At 34.0% G+C, this 15,892-nt stretch overlaps 1 protein-coding gene across 1 annotated transcript; it reads left to right on the forward strand.

Moving 5' to 3' along the window:
• On the forward strand, window positions 1–15,232 carry LOC137405452 (osteopetrosis-associated transmembrane protein 1-like). The gene is made up of 7 exons (XM_068091720.1): window positions 1–82; window positions 166–459; window positions 4,374–4,512; window positions 6,854–6,966; window positions 8,246–8,386; window positions 12,151–12,316; window positions 14,542–15,232. Exons 2-7 carry the CDS (start codon window positions 187–189, stop codon window positions 14,823–14,825), a joined length of 1,116 nt encoding a protein of 371 aa, XP_067947821.1. The 5' UTR covers window positions 1–82; window positions 166–186; the 3' UTR covers window positions 14,826–15,232.
• The last annotated feature ends 660 nt before the right edge of the window (window positions 15,233–15,892 follow it).

Raw genomic sequence — 15,892 nt, forward strand, 5'->3', positions numbered from 1 at the left:
GGTCATTGTACTAATCACATCAATATAAAACTAGATACATTCAAAAGGGAAGTATCTTGCAGGCATCATCAGTATATATGCAGTAGGTGTAATACTGTATGATATAAATCATTTCATCTTTCCTTATCGAAAGTCATATTTGACATGGTTTTTTCCTCTTTTTAGAGTCTTTTAGTTTGGAGAATCATGAAGGAGTTGTATTATCTGGCTGTACTAGTATTGTTACCTAGCATTGGAGTAAGTCAGACTGACCTTCCCATCATATACACGCCTACAACGGAGGATTACATATACCCTTCGGATATTGTACATATATGCGATGCATTCATCTCGATATTTGCTGATGCTGCGGCAAACTTTACTAAATGTTTTCTGGAGCATTCTAGGCCGATCGAATTGTGCAAGAATTGTATTGGAGAATATCTTATAGTCAACAAGGCATATTCAAACCTTGAGGAGGTTGGTTTCATTTAATTATAGCCTTCTCCTATCGGCTTAATTGTTTGGTTTATAGGGTTGGAATAGGTGGGAATCATCTTGGGGTATCATCATTTTTCATCGCCGGGTATGAAAAACCTCTGATTATAAATTACTGGTACGCTGGCAGTCTTGTCTGACAAGAGAACTCATCATGTGTACTAACTGTGTGTACAATTATTTTTAAATGTGGTCAAGCTGTGACGATGGTAGTGTGCTTGGCTGGAAACTGGATATTCGGGTTTGATTTTCAAGCGATACAATTTTTTTAACGTTCTCAGTGCGTCTTTGAACAGGCGCGGCCCTTATTATAGTAAAGATTAGTACACATTCTCGTCTGCTGTGAGAAACCATCAGATGTGCCAAGAAATCACAGAGAATGAGTATATGCACAACTATTCTAAAAGGCTTGAAGGCAAAAAAGTAGAGCTCTTGGCTGCCAAGCATATTCGAGAGTTCGTATATTGTATGATGCAATGTTTTTTTTACCTGCAACTTTGGCTTCGGACGAACTGGGACATAGGAGTTAATCTGTTGGGATATTTGCAGTTGTAAAAATCAGTGAGACAACGAATACACGAATAGAAATGTTTATTACAAACAGATAGCAACTGCCTAATTGCTATCTGTTTGTAATAATCTCTCACAGCACACTAATTTACTGACAGGGTAGTAATTTTTTAGCAAAACAAAAGGTTAGAGTTTATTTGTTATTACTGTAAGTAGTTTTGTAACTCGGTTGGTCAGTACCAAAGGTACAAAAATCAGACATTAGGATTTCATTTTTGAAAGGAAAGGGATATTCCGAGTATTGATTGTTTATTACACATAATTGACTTTTTTATGGTTGGTCGCAGCTAAAGTAAAACAACTCGTTCATAGATCGTGTGTGTAAATAATAATATATTACATTGCACATTTTTTCATGTAATCCAACTGCGAAGTCAAGTTTTGCAATCAGGTAGTCTTAAAGTGCCATCTGATTTACAATATTTTTTTCTGAATTTTTTTGGAAATATCCGACGATATCACTGAAGCAGTGACGCGCACAAGGTTACCTTGTCCTAGAATGTAGAGGCATTTCATGTTTGAGATAAGATATAACAGTCCATGTGAAAAACTGTTAGTGTTTTAGCGTTTGACCTTAGGAATAGTTGCTAGTAGAACCGGAAATTAAAGGCGCGTAAACTAAAGCGGTACATGTGAAAATGGCAAGTTGAAAATTAGGTAATGAACATAAATAAGGCTTTTGAAAAACTTTCAAAAGAAAAAAATGTAAAAGGTAATATTAATTAATAATAAAAAGTTCATATTTTGCTTGTAACCTGCAAGCGTAGCTACAAGTAAATGTGGTAGGTAATACAATTTCGATATGCCAGACCAAATTAGTATACTAATTAGGATTAATAAAGACAGCTTAGCATAATGGTTAGCCGCGCCTGTCTTTAGACTCAGTTACGGAGTTCAAATCTCGTGTGAAGCGTATTTTTCATTCTAAGATTTTAGCTGTTCGCTATAACTGAAAACACACAGAAGGAACAATCAAGTGACAAACATTGAGATTTATATATGTGGATAAATAGAAGCTGAATACACACGGCTTTGGACGGGTAATAAAAATGTTTTTGCACAGAAATTTTATTTTTAATCAACATATATACAATATTCACCATTTTAACTTTTAAATGAAAGCGTTTGTTTGTTTCTGTGTGTGATATAAGTTCAATTAAGTTTATGTTATATATACATGGCAGGCGTAATAATTATGAGCTCAATTATTCCATAGTCTGGTAAGAAGGCCGTGTGCTGTAGTTGCATGTTGGTCTGCCGGACTGGGGTTCAGGAGTTCAATTCTAGTGCGAAGCGGGTTTTCATTCTTGGATTTTAATCGCTATAATTCAACACACAAAAGGCAGACGACAGACAAACAAACACTGAGATCTAAATACAGTCAAACATGGATAACTCGAACTTCAAGGGACCGAGCAAAAGTGTTCGAATTATCAGAGCATTCAAGTTATCAGAGCACTGTCACAAGTCCATATATTTACTTATTTATTAGTAGATACATGTACATATACAAACTATAATATAAATCAAAAGCACAAATGGCTTGTTTCAAATTAAATGCTTCTAATGTAAAGTTTAAAACGTTTTCATGAAAAAGTATAGAGATTTTTCACGAAAACGTTTTCATGAAAAAGTATAGAGATTTTTCACTTGAGATTGGTTTGTTGTTTGAGGTGATGTTATTGCCAGGACGTTTTTCAGATTGACATTGGCAAAACTTGATCGTTGTTGAAATGCTCAAAAGAAAAGACATTTTTTTCTTTTGGGGTTTTACCCACGATCAATTTTGCCGTTTTTTCTTTAAGTTTATGCAGATTACCTTACTTTACCTGGGATTCGTTAAGAGCAACACTCCGAGGCAGTTCAATTAGAAGTTTTACGAGGTTTTACGGTACATTCTATATCACTCACGCTTTTTAATAGATACTTATTGAATGTACACACGTATTCTGTGTTTAGGTCAAACGATTAATAGTTTTTTGTAGCTTAGACAACGTATACGTTTAATTACAACATTTTTTAAGACGTTTTAAACATTCAACATTCCGACGTTGATTCAACACGGAATCAACGTCGGAAAACTATTCATCACGGGCTAGCCGAGTCACGCACTCAAGGATTTTCGCCACGCACATACAAAACAACATGCGATTTTTGTTTTGTATGTGCGTGGCGAAAATTCTTGCGCGCGTGACCCGGCTAGCCCGTGCTATTCATCGTATCGCAGTATAAATCAAATTTCACCAAACTTTTAGAAATGTCGTTGACAAAAATATTTTGCCGATGGTGGTAATAACGACGCTTATGAATTACGAAAAGATGAAGTTTACCTCTATGGCTTTGAATAAAGTGATTTTCTAAAGCGATAACAACCGTTTCGGTAGCTGTTGGGCAAAAAAACAGTTCGAATTAACAGTGTTGAGTTCGAGTTATCTATAGCAATTTATCATTACGTGGGAACGGACCTAAGGAAATGTTCGAATTAACCATGTGTTCGAGCTATCCGTGGACGAGTTATCCATGTTTGACTGTATATAGATTTTGATTATTAGACATGAAATTTGAGCAAGTTTGTTTCGGCATACCTATTAATTTCCAGCATATGAAATCTCCAACACGGCAGTTTTGTAAATAAAAGTAAATAGCTTGTAGGAATTTTAAATGAAACAGGAAAATAAAAAATATGTAAATTGAGTTAATTTGAGCCGTATGTCTATAATCTCGTGTAAGTTACAGTAAGATACGCACTGTAGTTTTATCACTCATTCAATGACTGAACTTTTGCATTGCTGAGGATACATTTTTGTTCATATGTTGTTAAGGTACCATAATAAACATCTCTCCTGGCCTTACGTAGACATTTTCTACAAATTAAGCAAATATCACAACGGATTAACTCCTGTGTCGAGGGTTGATTGTAGTCAGATTAAATGAATTTACCATTAAATTTCAATCATATCTCTTGCCACAAGATTCAACACAAATTCATTTGCCCAAAAAATGATAAGTATTGGTTTGTGTCCTCTATATATACACTTACATGTACACGTACGTGTACATACACGTACGTGTATGTTTTTAGATTACACGTACATATGATGTACATTACATGTACAGTGTATGATGTACATTGTAATGTATGTACATTACACGTACATACATTACAATGTTCATACATTGTATGTACATTACATATACTTACATGTACATTCAATAATTCATTGCTATTCTTGTTACAACTCGGCTACAACCCCTTAACTTATTCATAATGTTGGTTAAAAAGCTTCCATTTGTGACCATTTCTCATTTGCTCCTTCATTTTGAAGACCAACGAGAATGTGCCCAAGGATGGAGCACTGAGAGTAGAAGACTGCAACTCGTGGATCCTTAATGCTGACAGAGTGATGGCCATACAAATGACAAAGACTTTCTATGAAGACTTGTGGTCAGCATCTGAGTGTGAAAGTAAGGCGCTGATCAAATACATAGAGTAGACAACCCTACAACTCTCCGTTCTGAGATTTCTGAGGGGTTTTACATCATACAAACCGTAAAATACATCTAACTACCCTAATCCATTCTATTTTCCTTTCAATATGAAAAACTAAACTTAATTTTATAATTTATTGACTGTACAGTGGCTCAGATATTATTGGTTTGTATTGACATCCCTTAACTTTTTTTCTTATCACTTTCACTTGGTGTAGGCTCCATGATTACAGTAATTTTACATTAAGCTAAGGAGTGTTAACGATTTGTTTCACTTTCTCTTTACAGCGAGGTCTATGCTGCAAAGAAAAAATATTGCATATATCTAAAATAATGTAAAAAAGTTATGTATATATCATAGATACCTGTATACATTATTTTCTCTTGAATGTGCGACGAAAGCGATATTTGTAAGGATAACAATGGGACTCTCATTGTTTGAGTCGATTTTGAGAACTTTCACCAACTTGATGCTCTACACTATATGGAATTTATTACGTAATACGATACAAAAACGTGACATAAATTCTTTACGTAATGTAGAATTTATGTTATAGTAGGTTTGTGTTGCAGGAGCAACTACATATTTGCTAGTACATAGAGAACAATCGTGGAGTCCAATAATTGGTGTTCTGTAGTTAGTCTCTTAGCTACATTGGTGCTAGAAAGGCACTGATATATACTGGATATATTTACCGTAAAACCTCTGATTGAATGCCATGGTGCTTCCTTTTTCAACCCTTGTTCTATCGTGGTGGTCAATTGGAGGTGGCATTCAAATAGAGGCTGGCATTGTATTTTTCAAATGGCTTGTCAGAATTTGCAGCAGATCAATTTAGCCCTTTTACGGGCAACACGAATGTCGCCTATATTTTGCCCTCTTTTTCCGGTGGAGCGATATCAAACCTTTTGGATGGAATAAATCTGCTAACTTACCTCCAACTTGCCAACGATCTCTTAATAAATATGCATCGAGAAACTGAGAAATATCTCTACCAGTTGGTATATATTGCTTGCAATTAACCTGCGGTGATATTAGGCTATAGCCTGAGTCCTGCTTTGCAATTTGTTGAAGCTTTTAATTTGTATTTCATTCAAAATTTGAAGACATACTTTTATTTTATATCTATATTTACAAATGTTGCATAATAGCTCATTGCACTCATCGATATGTTTGCTACAGCGTGCAGCCAAAACTAGCTTTTTATTTGCATTAAAAGAGTAGTAAGATCAATTGTAAGATCAGATTACTGTGATGATGCTATTAAATAATATGCTATAAATCTAAAAATTTATATAACAACAATTTATTAAATGCTACAAATATACTGTATATTCATGAACAAGTGACATAAACGAACCATACTTGTATTACATGCAGAAGCAAAATACATTTTTAAAACACAAGTATTTGCATCGTTTGCTCTGATAAATGCGTTCTGATTGTTGCTTTTGATGGAACGAACTCTTTCTGGTTGTCCACCTCGCACGATGTCTTCTGACCTCAACTCTTCTTATGCACAGCTAAACTGGTCGATATTAGCATCCAAATAAGCGTTTTTTCGGTAAATGTAACCTTTGGCCTAAAACTAGTCGTCATCTACTGTCGTAAATGTAAACCGTTTTTTATATCCATGTACTTCAAAGTGTCAAGACCGCTAAACAAGTAACTACTATTAGCCTAGAACGGTGATTAATTATATCTATGGTGTGGCTTTCATAGTTTTCATGAAAAAAAGTGAAAAGCTTTGAAGTTGGACAACGAGAGAATTGATTGTTATTGATGTTTTTGTGAACACTTTTCTATCAATCATTTGATATTATGGGTTCATAAAAATCAAAGATTGTCAAAGTGGTGGTCAAATGGAGGTGGCGGTCAAATAGAGGTTTTACGGTAATTGGTAAATGACTGGCTTATAGAGAGACGATTCCCCAACCCGCCAACGCTTATCTGCTAGGATATGTAACATCCCTTCAGTTGATAGTTATATGTTAGTAGGATTTATAATATTCCTTCCATTAATAGTTATATGTTAGTAGGATATATATAACATTCCTTCCGTTAATAGTTATATGTTAGTAGGATGTATAACACCCGTTCAGTTAATAGTTTTACGTTAGTAGGATATGGAACATTCCTTCAGTTAATAGTTATATGTTAGTAGGATATGTACCATTCCTTCAGTTACTAGTTATATGTTAGTAGGATATGTAACATTCCTACAGTTAATAGTTATAAGTTAATAGGATATGTAACACCCCTTCAGTTAATAAATATATGTTAGTAGGATATATGAAGTATACTTTTGTATTGCAGACTGCTTTGCGTCTTACTCGTATATGGACGGAATCAAGTATGAAACAGCAGAATACTTTGTAGTTTTCCAGCAGTTGAACCTCCAGACTCACGAATGCTTTAGAAACTTTAGCGTAAGTTTTTTTTCGCTGTCAAAACTTTATTGTTGAACCATTGGCTATTTGTACTTGGATATTTCACTTGTCTAATATTCAATGTCAAAAGTGTGCAAATATTTATCAAGCGGTTCAGTAGCTGCGGTGAAGCAAAAATTGACGTTGATTGATGCAAAGAAATAGGATCAACAAGATTGAAATTGAAGAGGCATAAAATTTACAAACTATTAATAAAAGTGATAAAAATAAAAACTATGATCAACTTGAATTAATTTAAGCTTCATTTAGTGTACATTAAAATAACTTCTTCGTATCTCTATTGCTACCTCTACTTAGGCGCTATGTATGTCCTGTCTCTCCATATTTACTTTCAATGTAAAGGAAAAGTGACAATAGAAACCTCTTTAAAACATTTCTTCTTTATCTTCATTTTTTACATGTTGTTTTGCCTTTTGCATGTTATTGTATAGTTCGTTATCTAATCCTAATATTTACCAAAGAGTTATCCTAGGATTGTGGTCTCTGGAGTGAATTAAACGAAATACATTTTATTTTTATAGAGAAATTTGCTCAACATGCTGCGGTTTTTACATAGCAAGCAGATTTAGGGATGAAGCGGAGGTTTGACTGTAGTATGTAGGGGTTTGACTGTACTATGTAGAGGTTTGACTGTAGTGTGTAGACTGTAGAGGCTTGACTGTACTATGTAGAGGTTTGACTGTACTATGTAAAGGTTTGACTGTAGTGTGTAGTGGTTTGACTGTACTATGTAGAGGTTTGACTGTACTATGTAAAGGTTTGACTGTAGTGTGTAGTGGTTTGACTGTACTATGTAGAGGTTTGACTGTACTATGTAAAGGTTTGACTGTAGTGTGTAGTGGTTTGACTGTACTATGTAGAGGTTTGACTGTAGGTTGAGTGTAGGATGTAGAAGTTTGACTGTATTCCGGTGCTGTTACTTTTGGAGTACCATGTGTTGTATGCACGTCTGTCCTATCTCTCAGGATCATGGAATTACAGTCATAAAACCTTGTTAATCAGACCTGATGCAAAATTTAACCCTTTAGGTGGTTCAAAGCTGTTATAAGCCTCTTTCAAAGTTATTCTTTGCCAAATTGTAACATACAAACATAGAATTCTTTGGCTGCATCGTCCATATTTTAAAATGGATTATCGGTTCTGACTTTATTAGCTAGTTACAGGGAGTGTTCATAAAAACAGTTTTCACGTTAATCTCATGCGCTTGTCAATTACTTGAGGGAAACCTTTAAGATGAAAGAGTTCACTTATTATTCAGATGAACTCGTCTACTATTCCTGGAACTGACAAGTCTGAAGCGTGTATCGTTTGTCACGAGGTTTACGAAGCTCAAAATGGAAAGTACTCAGAGCTGAACACCATGTTTGGAATAAACCTGTGTATGGATATAGTTGATTCGGTGAGTTCTTGTAGCATTTCAATAAAGTAGCTATGGTTTGTATACTTACTATCAAGTAAGTATATAAACCATACCTACTTCAAGTAGGTTGATACTTCTCAAGTATGCACTTACTTCAAGTAGGTAGGTTGAAAAGGTTTTCAAGTTTGTACTTGCTGTTTAAGGGCTGTGTGATGCTTGTTTAACCATAAGACATAGTGGGCATGTTGACATTGCATTTTCCTTGCATTCTAAACCAATTGTAAGTGTAAGTTGTGTGTGCGCGCGCTCGTCTGTCTGTTAGTCTTTGTATATGCTGTGCATTTCCATCTTATCATACGCCTTCCGCCAAGTCTCTAAAAACGTTTGATTTCAAAACTCTGTCTGTTTCTTGAAAACATTAGCCTCTGGTAAACCTACCTGCGGGTTCACTGATTAAAATGCAAAAATTAAGAAATACAGGCTTACTGTTATTGACTTACTGTTAGTGACTTACTGTTAGTGACTTACCATATATAGTGACTTACCATATATAGTGACTTACCATATATAGTGACTTACCATATATAGTAACTTACCATATATAGTAACTTACCATATATAGTAACTTACCATATATAGTAACTTACCATACATAGTGACTTCCCATATATAGTAACTGACCATATATAGTAACTTACCATATATATTAATTTACCATATATAGTAACTTACCATATGGGTCGCGGTCACAGAAACCATGGTTAAGTCGCAAATCACGAAGTTGAGTTATTCGACTTTAAAGTTCCACTAACTGAATTTATAATTTTGGTAAGGATTTTGATAACACATGCTACTGGACTAATCAAAGAGTGATCTTTCTGAATCTGAAGTCAGTTTAGATAATAAATGTCTTAAAACCTCGGAAAACCCCTTAAAACCGTTTCTATGCTAAACAGGAAGTACTGATAAATGGCGTCCGAAAAACGTAATCGTTTCTTTTTTGCCGATTTGAGGGATAATTCTGACATTTTGGACACTTATAATGAGTTCTTTGGTATTCCAACTGATGCCAAAAGCAGTGTAAGTAAAGGGAATGACCATGATATATTCTTAACCATTCATATAAGATTTTTACAATATTTAATTATAAGAATAATTATTCGATTTTATAAGATTTGATTATAAGAAAAATTATTCGAATTTGCAAGATCAAAGTATGAAGTGACCAATGATGTGCAATATGTTACTGCTATTATTATTTTTTAACATTTTGTTGATCATACTACGGTTGTGCTCAATATCGCAGCACTGCCAAGCCGTTTTTAATATCTGCAAAATTAGGTAATACATTTTCTTATAGATATACAGCCATTTCTATGACAACCAGCCAAAATCTGTTTAGATTTTTAAATTCAGCATAATTTTTTTGATACAAATACAGAAATCTAGATAAATATCACAACCTCTTAATATTGGTTGCTATGACGTTTTGAAATGCAAACAAAACTGTGCATCGGTTTTCGTTTCTCAGACTTTAACACCAGTTTTCTCGGAACTAGGTTTTCGCACTGATGGTAAACATGCATTCAGTTTATTGACCATAAAATCTGTTGTAATTAAGCTAGAATCAAAATTTTTTTTGCAAAATAATTGTGAGAATTTTCTCCTTCTGTTAATGCAGATAACTCTAAATCTTATAATCCCGACTTAACCATGGTTTCTGTGATCATGACACATATATATTAATTTACCATATATAATAACTTACCATATATAGTGACTTACCATATATAGTAACTTACCATATATAGTAACTTACCATATATCGTAACTTACCATATATAGTAACTTACCATACATAGTGACTTCCCATATATAGTGACTGACCATATATAGTAACTGACCATATATAGTAACTTACCATATATAGTAACTCACCATATATAGTAACTTATTATATATAGTAACTTACCATATACATTGTATAGTTACTTACCATATATAGCGACTTACCATATATAGTAACTTACCATATATAGTAACTCACCATATATAGTAGCTCACTGTATATAACAACTTACCATATATAGTAACTTACCATATATACTAACTTACCATATATAGTGCTGTTTCTATAAATGTCTGATTAAACATAGTTGATCAGGAAATCATTGACTTGAAATATTACTGAAATTACACCATTACTGAAATACTTTAGTTTAATTTTTAGTGAGCATCTTCTAGTCTCTAAGGAGTTGCCCGCTCATTATGACTTCACATTTTGCATGAGCTTCTGCAGTTGGAGCAATAATATCACTCCTGAAACAATTGAAAATATTTGGCTTTTGGCCAAGCTTGATAACAATTATTTATTAGCTTAGCAAATGTTTCAGTAAAACAAAATCTTTGAAGTAAAAATATTTTTTCATTTTATTCAAATCATGAAAATATTAACCGCTGAATGGAAGGTCATCAATTCGGGATTGCATCGGAAATTATCAGGTATGGAAACTTGTAACAAGAGTAATTATGACCAATCAGGTAGCATTTTCTCATCAAGTGGGCCATATCTGTCTGTTAATTTCTTTGTGTGTAACTTGTACTTTGCAATAGAAAGTATATCTCACCGTATATTTCACCTCAAACTCGGATGATTAAAATCACATCAAAAGAAAATAAGGTGCAATCAAAGCTTCCAAATAAAATAATTTATTGTTATTCCATGCAATAGCATACTAATAAATACTCTCCTCTTCTATATTGTTATTAGTGTAACCCACGAGATTCCTACATGTATTGTAATGTCTACCAGACTGCTTGAAGTAGGCTATAAGTTAGCCCATGATGTATGTATATATACATAACTGACTTTTGACTTGCATTTCTTAGTGCTCTAGTCAGTGAAACTCAATATGAACAAATTAATGAATAAATGTTAGGTGTGTCCACTTTCATGTAACGATTGAGTAGAAACTAACTGGAATACACATAAGTGAAATGTGGAAATGGCCACACGATATTCTTAGTAATACAAAGGTTTGGAACCAATGAAATGTCATGTTGGATTGTAAACAGATTTTTGGAGTTCAGTTTTTATAAACGCTTGTTTGCGGTGTGTCAGTATCTCTGCAAATGCATATTTGTTGCCATCAATGTTGAAAGTCTTTGGAAGTTTCCTGTTAACGGCAGCATTTGGTCTGCGAGTTATGGCTGCTACGAGTAGAGGCCTTCGCGGTCTTGTCAAAGCCATTGTACGTTTGAAGTTGTTAAAAGATTTTGACACATCAAGTTTTACTTTTGGATTTCTGCTTTTCTAAAAGTTCGTCTTTTGTCAGTTCGGATCTCTGCAAACAACGCTTTGTCTAATGATATTTATGCATGGCTACCCATTCGTCAAACCAATCTGTTAGAGTTAATTCTGAAAACTTTTTAAAGTTTTTTGTTAGAAGCAGCGGAGTTACAGCTTCTACCAGGCTCTTATAGTCACTAACACCAACCTCTGCATGAACATCTCTCACAGAGATGCGTGATCACACAGAGATGTGGATTTACGCAGAGATGTGTGTTCACATATAGGTGTGTGTTTACACAGAGGTGTGAACACTTCTGTGTTTACACTTACTTTCAAAAGCATTAGATGTTACGCCACGCACTAACACACATTTCTGTGTTATGGTATCAAAGTTCTTTGGGTCATTTTCCCTGGTCTAGACTGAGATCCTTGACAATACAGATTCACAAAGGCCTTTGCCATTTTTCCGCAACTCCAATACTTGAATTTTTATGGTTATTTATTCTTTTAGATGAATTACACACGGCTGGTTTGGAGCACGGAGTTCAACTGCACGGGAAATGCTCGGCAAGATGGAATCACCATCACAGTTTCTGTTCTTCTTCTCTTCATTCCTGCAGTCTTCTACATCGCCTCATACATACACTACCAGCGGCTCGAGAAAAAAATTGTTAAACGTTAGTAGAATTGAGAATGTTCTATTTCTTACTATTCAGAAAAATAACCTAGGTTACCATTTTGTATCTCGGAAAAACTTATTTAACCTTCAACGTAGTTTTTTTTATTTTTGTTTTTTCATGCTAAAATGTAACGCATTACGTGCAGATTGATGGTTTGAATAGATGACTCCCTCCGGCATACAAGCGGTGTAAACTTCAAGCGGAAATAAACTGGACTTTTTGTTGTAGAACTAAAATTCTCATTTACAACATTGTCATTAATTATGAGTTTAGTCAATAGTCATAAATTATATATTGAATTTATCATATTTTCATTTGCTAATTTCAAAACATATGCATGTATATGACATGAAATAAGCAAATAGAAATATATGGGGTGTGATCATATCTGTACAGATTGTTATTTTCAACCATTAAAAAAGTGAAATATTCAGAATTTAGCCTGCGTAATCATTCAAAAACATACTTTTACAACTGTTTGGTTTACATGTTTAAAATCAGCACAAAATGAGTATTAATTTATAATTTAGGCTGTTGACTAAATTCACAATCAGTAACAATGTTGTAAATGAGAAGTTTGGTTTCCAACAAAGGGGTTCAGTTTATTTCACACACATCTGTATATTTTGGTAACAAACATATTCATCAGTAAGCTCTGCATCACGTTCATCAAAATTTTTTTAAAATATTGTTTCAGAAAGCATTCATGTAAACCCAGCAAACCACCATGAAATGTCCTGTTAAATGTGAAAGGATGTCTGCTTTTGTTTCAATGTTATTCAAAATGAAAGAAAGGACAACTCTAGAATTGCATAATTCTTACATGTGGCTACCATATTAATGGGCAGCTGTTTATGATTTATACATAACCCAGTCACCAAATTACTAATTGCACTTTCTTATCTTAAAAATTATTTGCTGCTACCTGACCTCCAATACATACCGGCAGCATGTACATATATATATATATATATATATATCAGGCGGTATATACAGTTGTTATAATATATGTACACTTGCTTTTCAAAAGACTCAAAAAATTTGTGTTTTTTTCGGCTAGTTCTTCCATTCTTTTTTTTCATCACATTTTTATTTTTATTAATCTGATATATACATGTATTAGGGTTTTTAAGATTAAAAATTTTTTTCGGTTTAATTGGATACGTTTTTGGATTCCGTCACTAGTAGTAGCATTTACTTCTGCAAGCTGCTCAATTGTTTTTAAGAGGATATCTCTATGATTTCCTGTGATGGGTAGGTATTCGGTGAGATATCTCATGTCTTGAAATTTACGTGGTAAGGATACATGGAATAGCTATCCATGGTGAGTTTTAACAGTTAGACTTATGTATAACTTGAAACATATTTTATTCATAGCTGAATAAATTAGTCCAAAGAAAAGAAGCAGTTGTCATCTGCGCATCACTAGCAATTATGTGGCTGACAGTCGATCTTTTTGGTTCTAAAAACTTGAACAATGACTATCTTGCTTGATTTGACTTGAGCTGAGCTGTGGGAAACTGAACGTTAAATGTGTTTTTCTTATTGTTGTTCAGTAAATATGGTAAATAAATAATGTCTCGTTTACATTTATAAATTGCTATTTAGTTAATGAATAAGTATATTACAGTAAACTGGTTTACTTGGTATGAGATAAGAGTTTATCAGAGAAATTTATAGGGTTCTAAAGAGAACCAATCAGAAAGAGTAGTTTGAGATTTATGATCTAGTATTTGAGATAGCTCATACAACTTGTGTTAGCCTTGTGTAGTTTGCTAGGTATGTAGCTATTCTTATCCTACTGTGCTAATATCTTGTATTAGATCTGTTGATTTTAGTAGCTTGTCTCTGGGATTTTATCTAATTAGCGATAAGTTAATGGTAGTTGTTTTGCCACGATAGTAACCTGTGCACAATTGGATATTAGCTTTTTAAATCATATTAAAAAAAATTTACAATTGTGGTTTTGGGGCTGTTTTCCTCGTTATAAAAAAATATGCATGATATGATGATATGCATAGATCATTCATTTGCATCAAGAGGAGCTGATTAGCATTAGATCGCAATTTATTTGCTTTGTGTACATGTTTTGCTATTGCAATTTTGTTAAACATACTGTGAAAGTTATTCATAGAATATGCAAGATGAGATAAATCCCTAGTCAATCCCTAGTCCTATATGTGGCCTGGTCATTTTCGTTCTACCCGATGCTATGTTTTTAGAGAACAGAATGAGGCGGGTGCGCACAGTATCTGGCACAAACTCTATCATAGATGTTCTCTCAAGTGACAGCTATTGTACCGCTCCGGGTCCCGCTGACTCTACTACCACAAATTTAGACTCGAGAATAGCCTCTGTAGAGTTACACGCTTCCCCCGACTCTGGTCCGTCGTCTACTCTGGGAGAAATGTACGACTCCACTCAGTCTAACCATCTGCCATCTCCTTACCAATCGTACAGCTCTATTCAGTCCCAACCGATCAACCATGAGATCCCAACCGCATAATCATGAGGCTAGGAAGGATTTGAGTCGCAACTTATTCAGTGTTTTCAGAACTTATCTTTTTCATTTTTATATGGTTTTCTTTGGTAATATTAAATTCCAAGTCAGTTTGAGTAACAATAATATTGTATTGCATAACTTATCTCCAAGTAGCAATTTGATCTTGAATTTTTTTTGGAAAGAAAAGCTTCACATTCCCAGAGCATTGGTATTGGTATACAATGATTATCAACATTGTAAATTTTGTTGAAATGTGTTAGTTATAGAGTTGGCTAAGCAACATCAGCAGTGAGTGTTGTAGTAGTGACTAATTCAGGGTTATTTTTCAGTATATTTTTTACGACGCAATGTTAACATCAGCTTACTAATCCGCTGGTTATAATAAAAAATATAATTTTATAACGCGCAAAGTAGAAGAGTCTGGAGACGAAGCATTCAGCCTGTATTCGGTACACCAAGGTTGCTGTCTCAAGAAAGGTCATTGATGGTGTTAGCATAGGTATCCGATGTTGAACGCTCCTGTTGTATTGACTGTCTAATTGTCAGCATTGAGATTAAAACTTGGGGAATTTGTGTGATTTATAGCAAGCTGAACTAACGTGATCACAGATGTAAGAAGATTCAGCGTACCCTCTCGTCAGGTTGAACTCTAAAAGTTTGACCTTGTTAGAGTTCAGCTTCACCGGAGGATACACTATACCTTTGAAACTGTAAGTACCTTAAGTACAAACTCATCTTCAAACCATTACACAGTATATACATTAATATGTATAACTATACATATTACGGTATATGGAACAATAGGTATACAGTATATCACTATATACATTATATAGAATGATATATATAGTGATGATAGTATAGTATGATATATATAGCCATGATATATATCATTATATATACATGTGTATCTATATATATATATTTCTCAAAGTCCGTGTGTTGGAATTCCGTCTGTTAGAAATCCGGCTATAGTTATTATTAGAACAGCTGAGCTGGACAACAATGCAGAATGGTAAGTCATGGCTTACCGTCATTGGAAGCCTAACCTTATTAACTAGCTTAGTGGA

This window comes from Watersipora subatra, chromosome 9 (assembly GCF_963576615.1).
Source record: "Watersipora subatra chromosome 9, tzWatSuba1.1, whole genome shotgun sequence".
Classification (NCBI taxonomy): Eukaryota; Metazoa; Bryozoa; class Gymnolaemata; order Cheilostomatida; family Watersiporidae; genus Watersipora; species Watersipora subatra.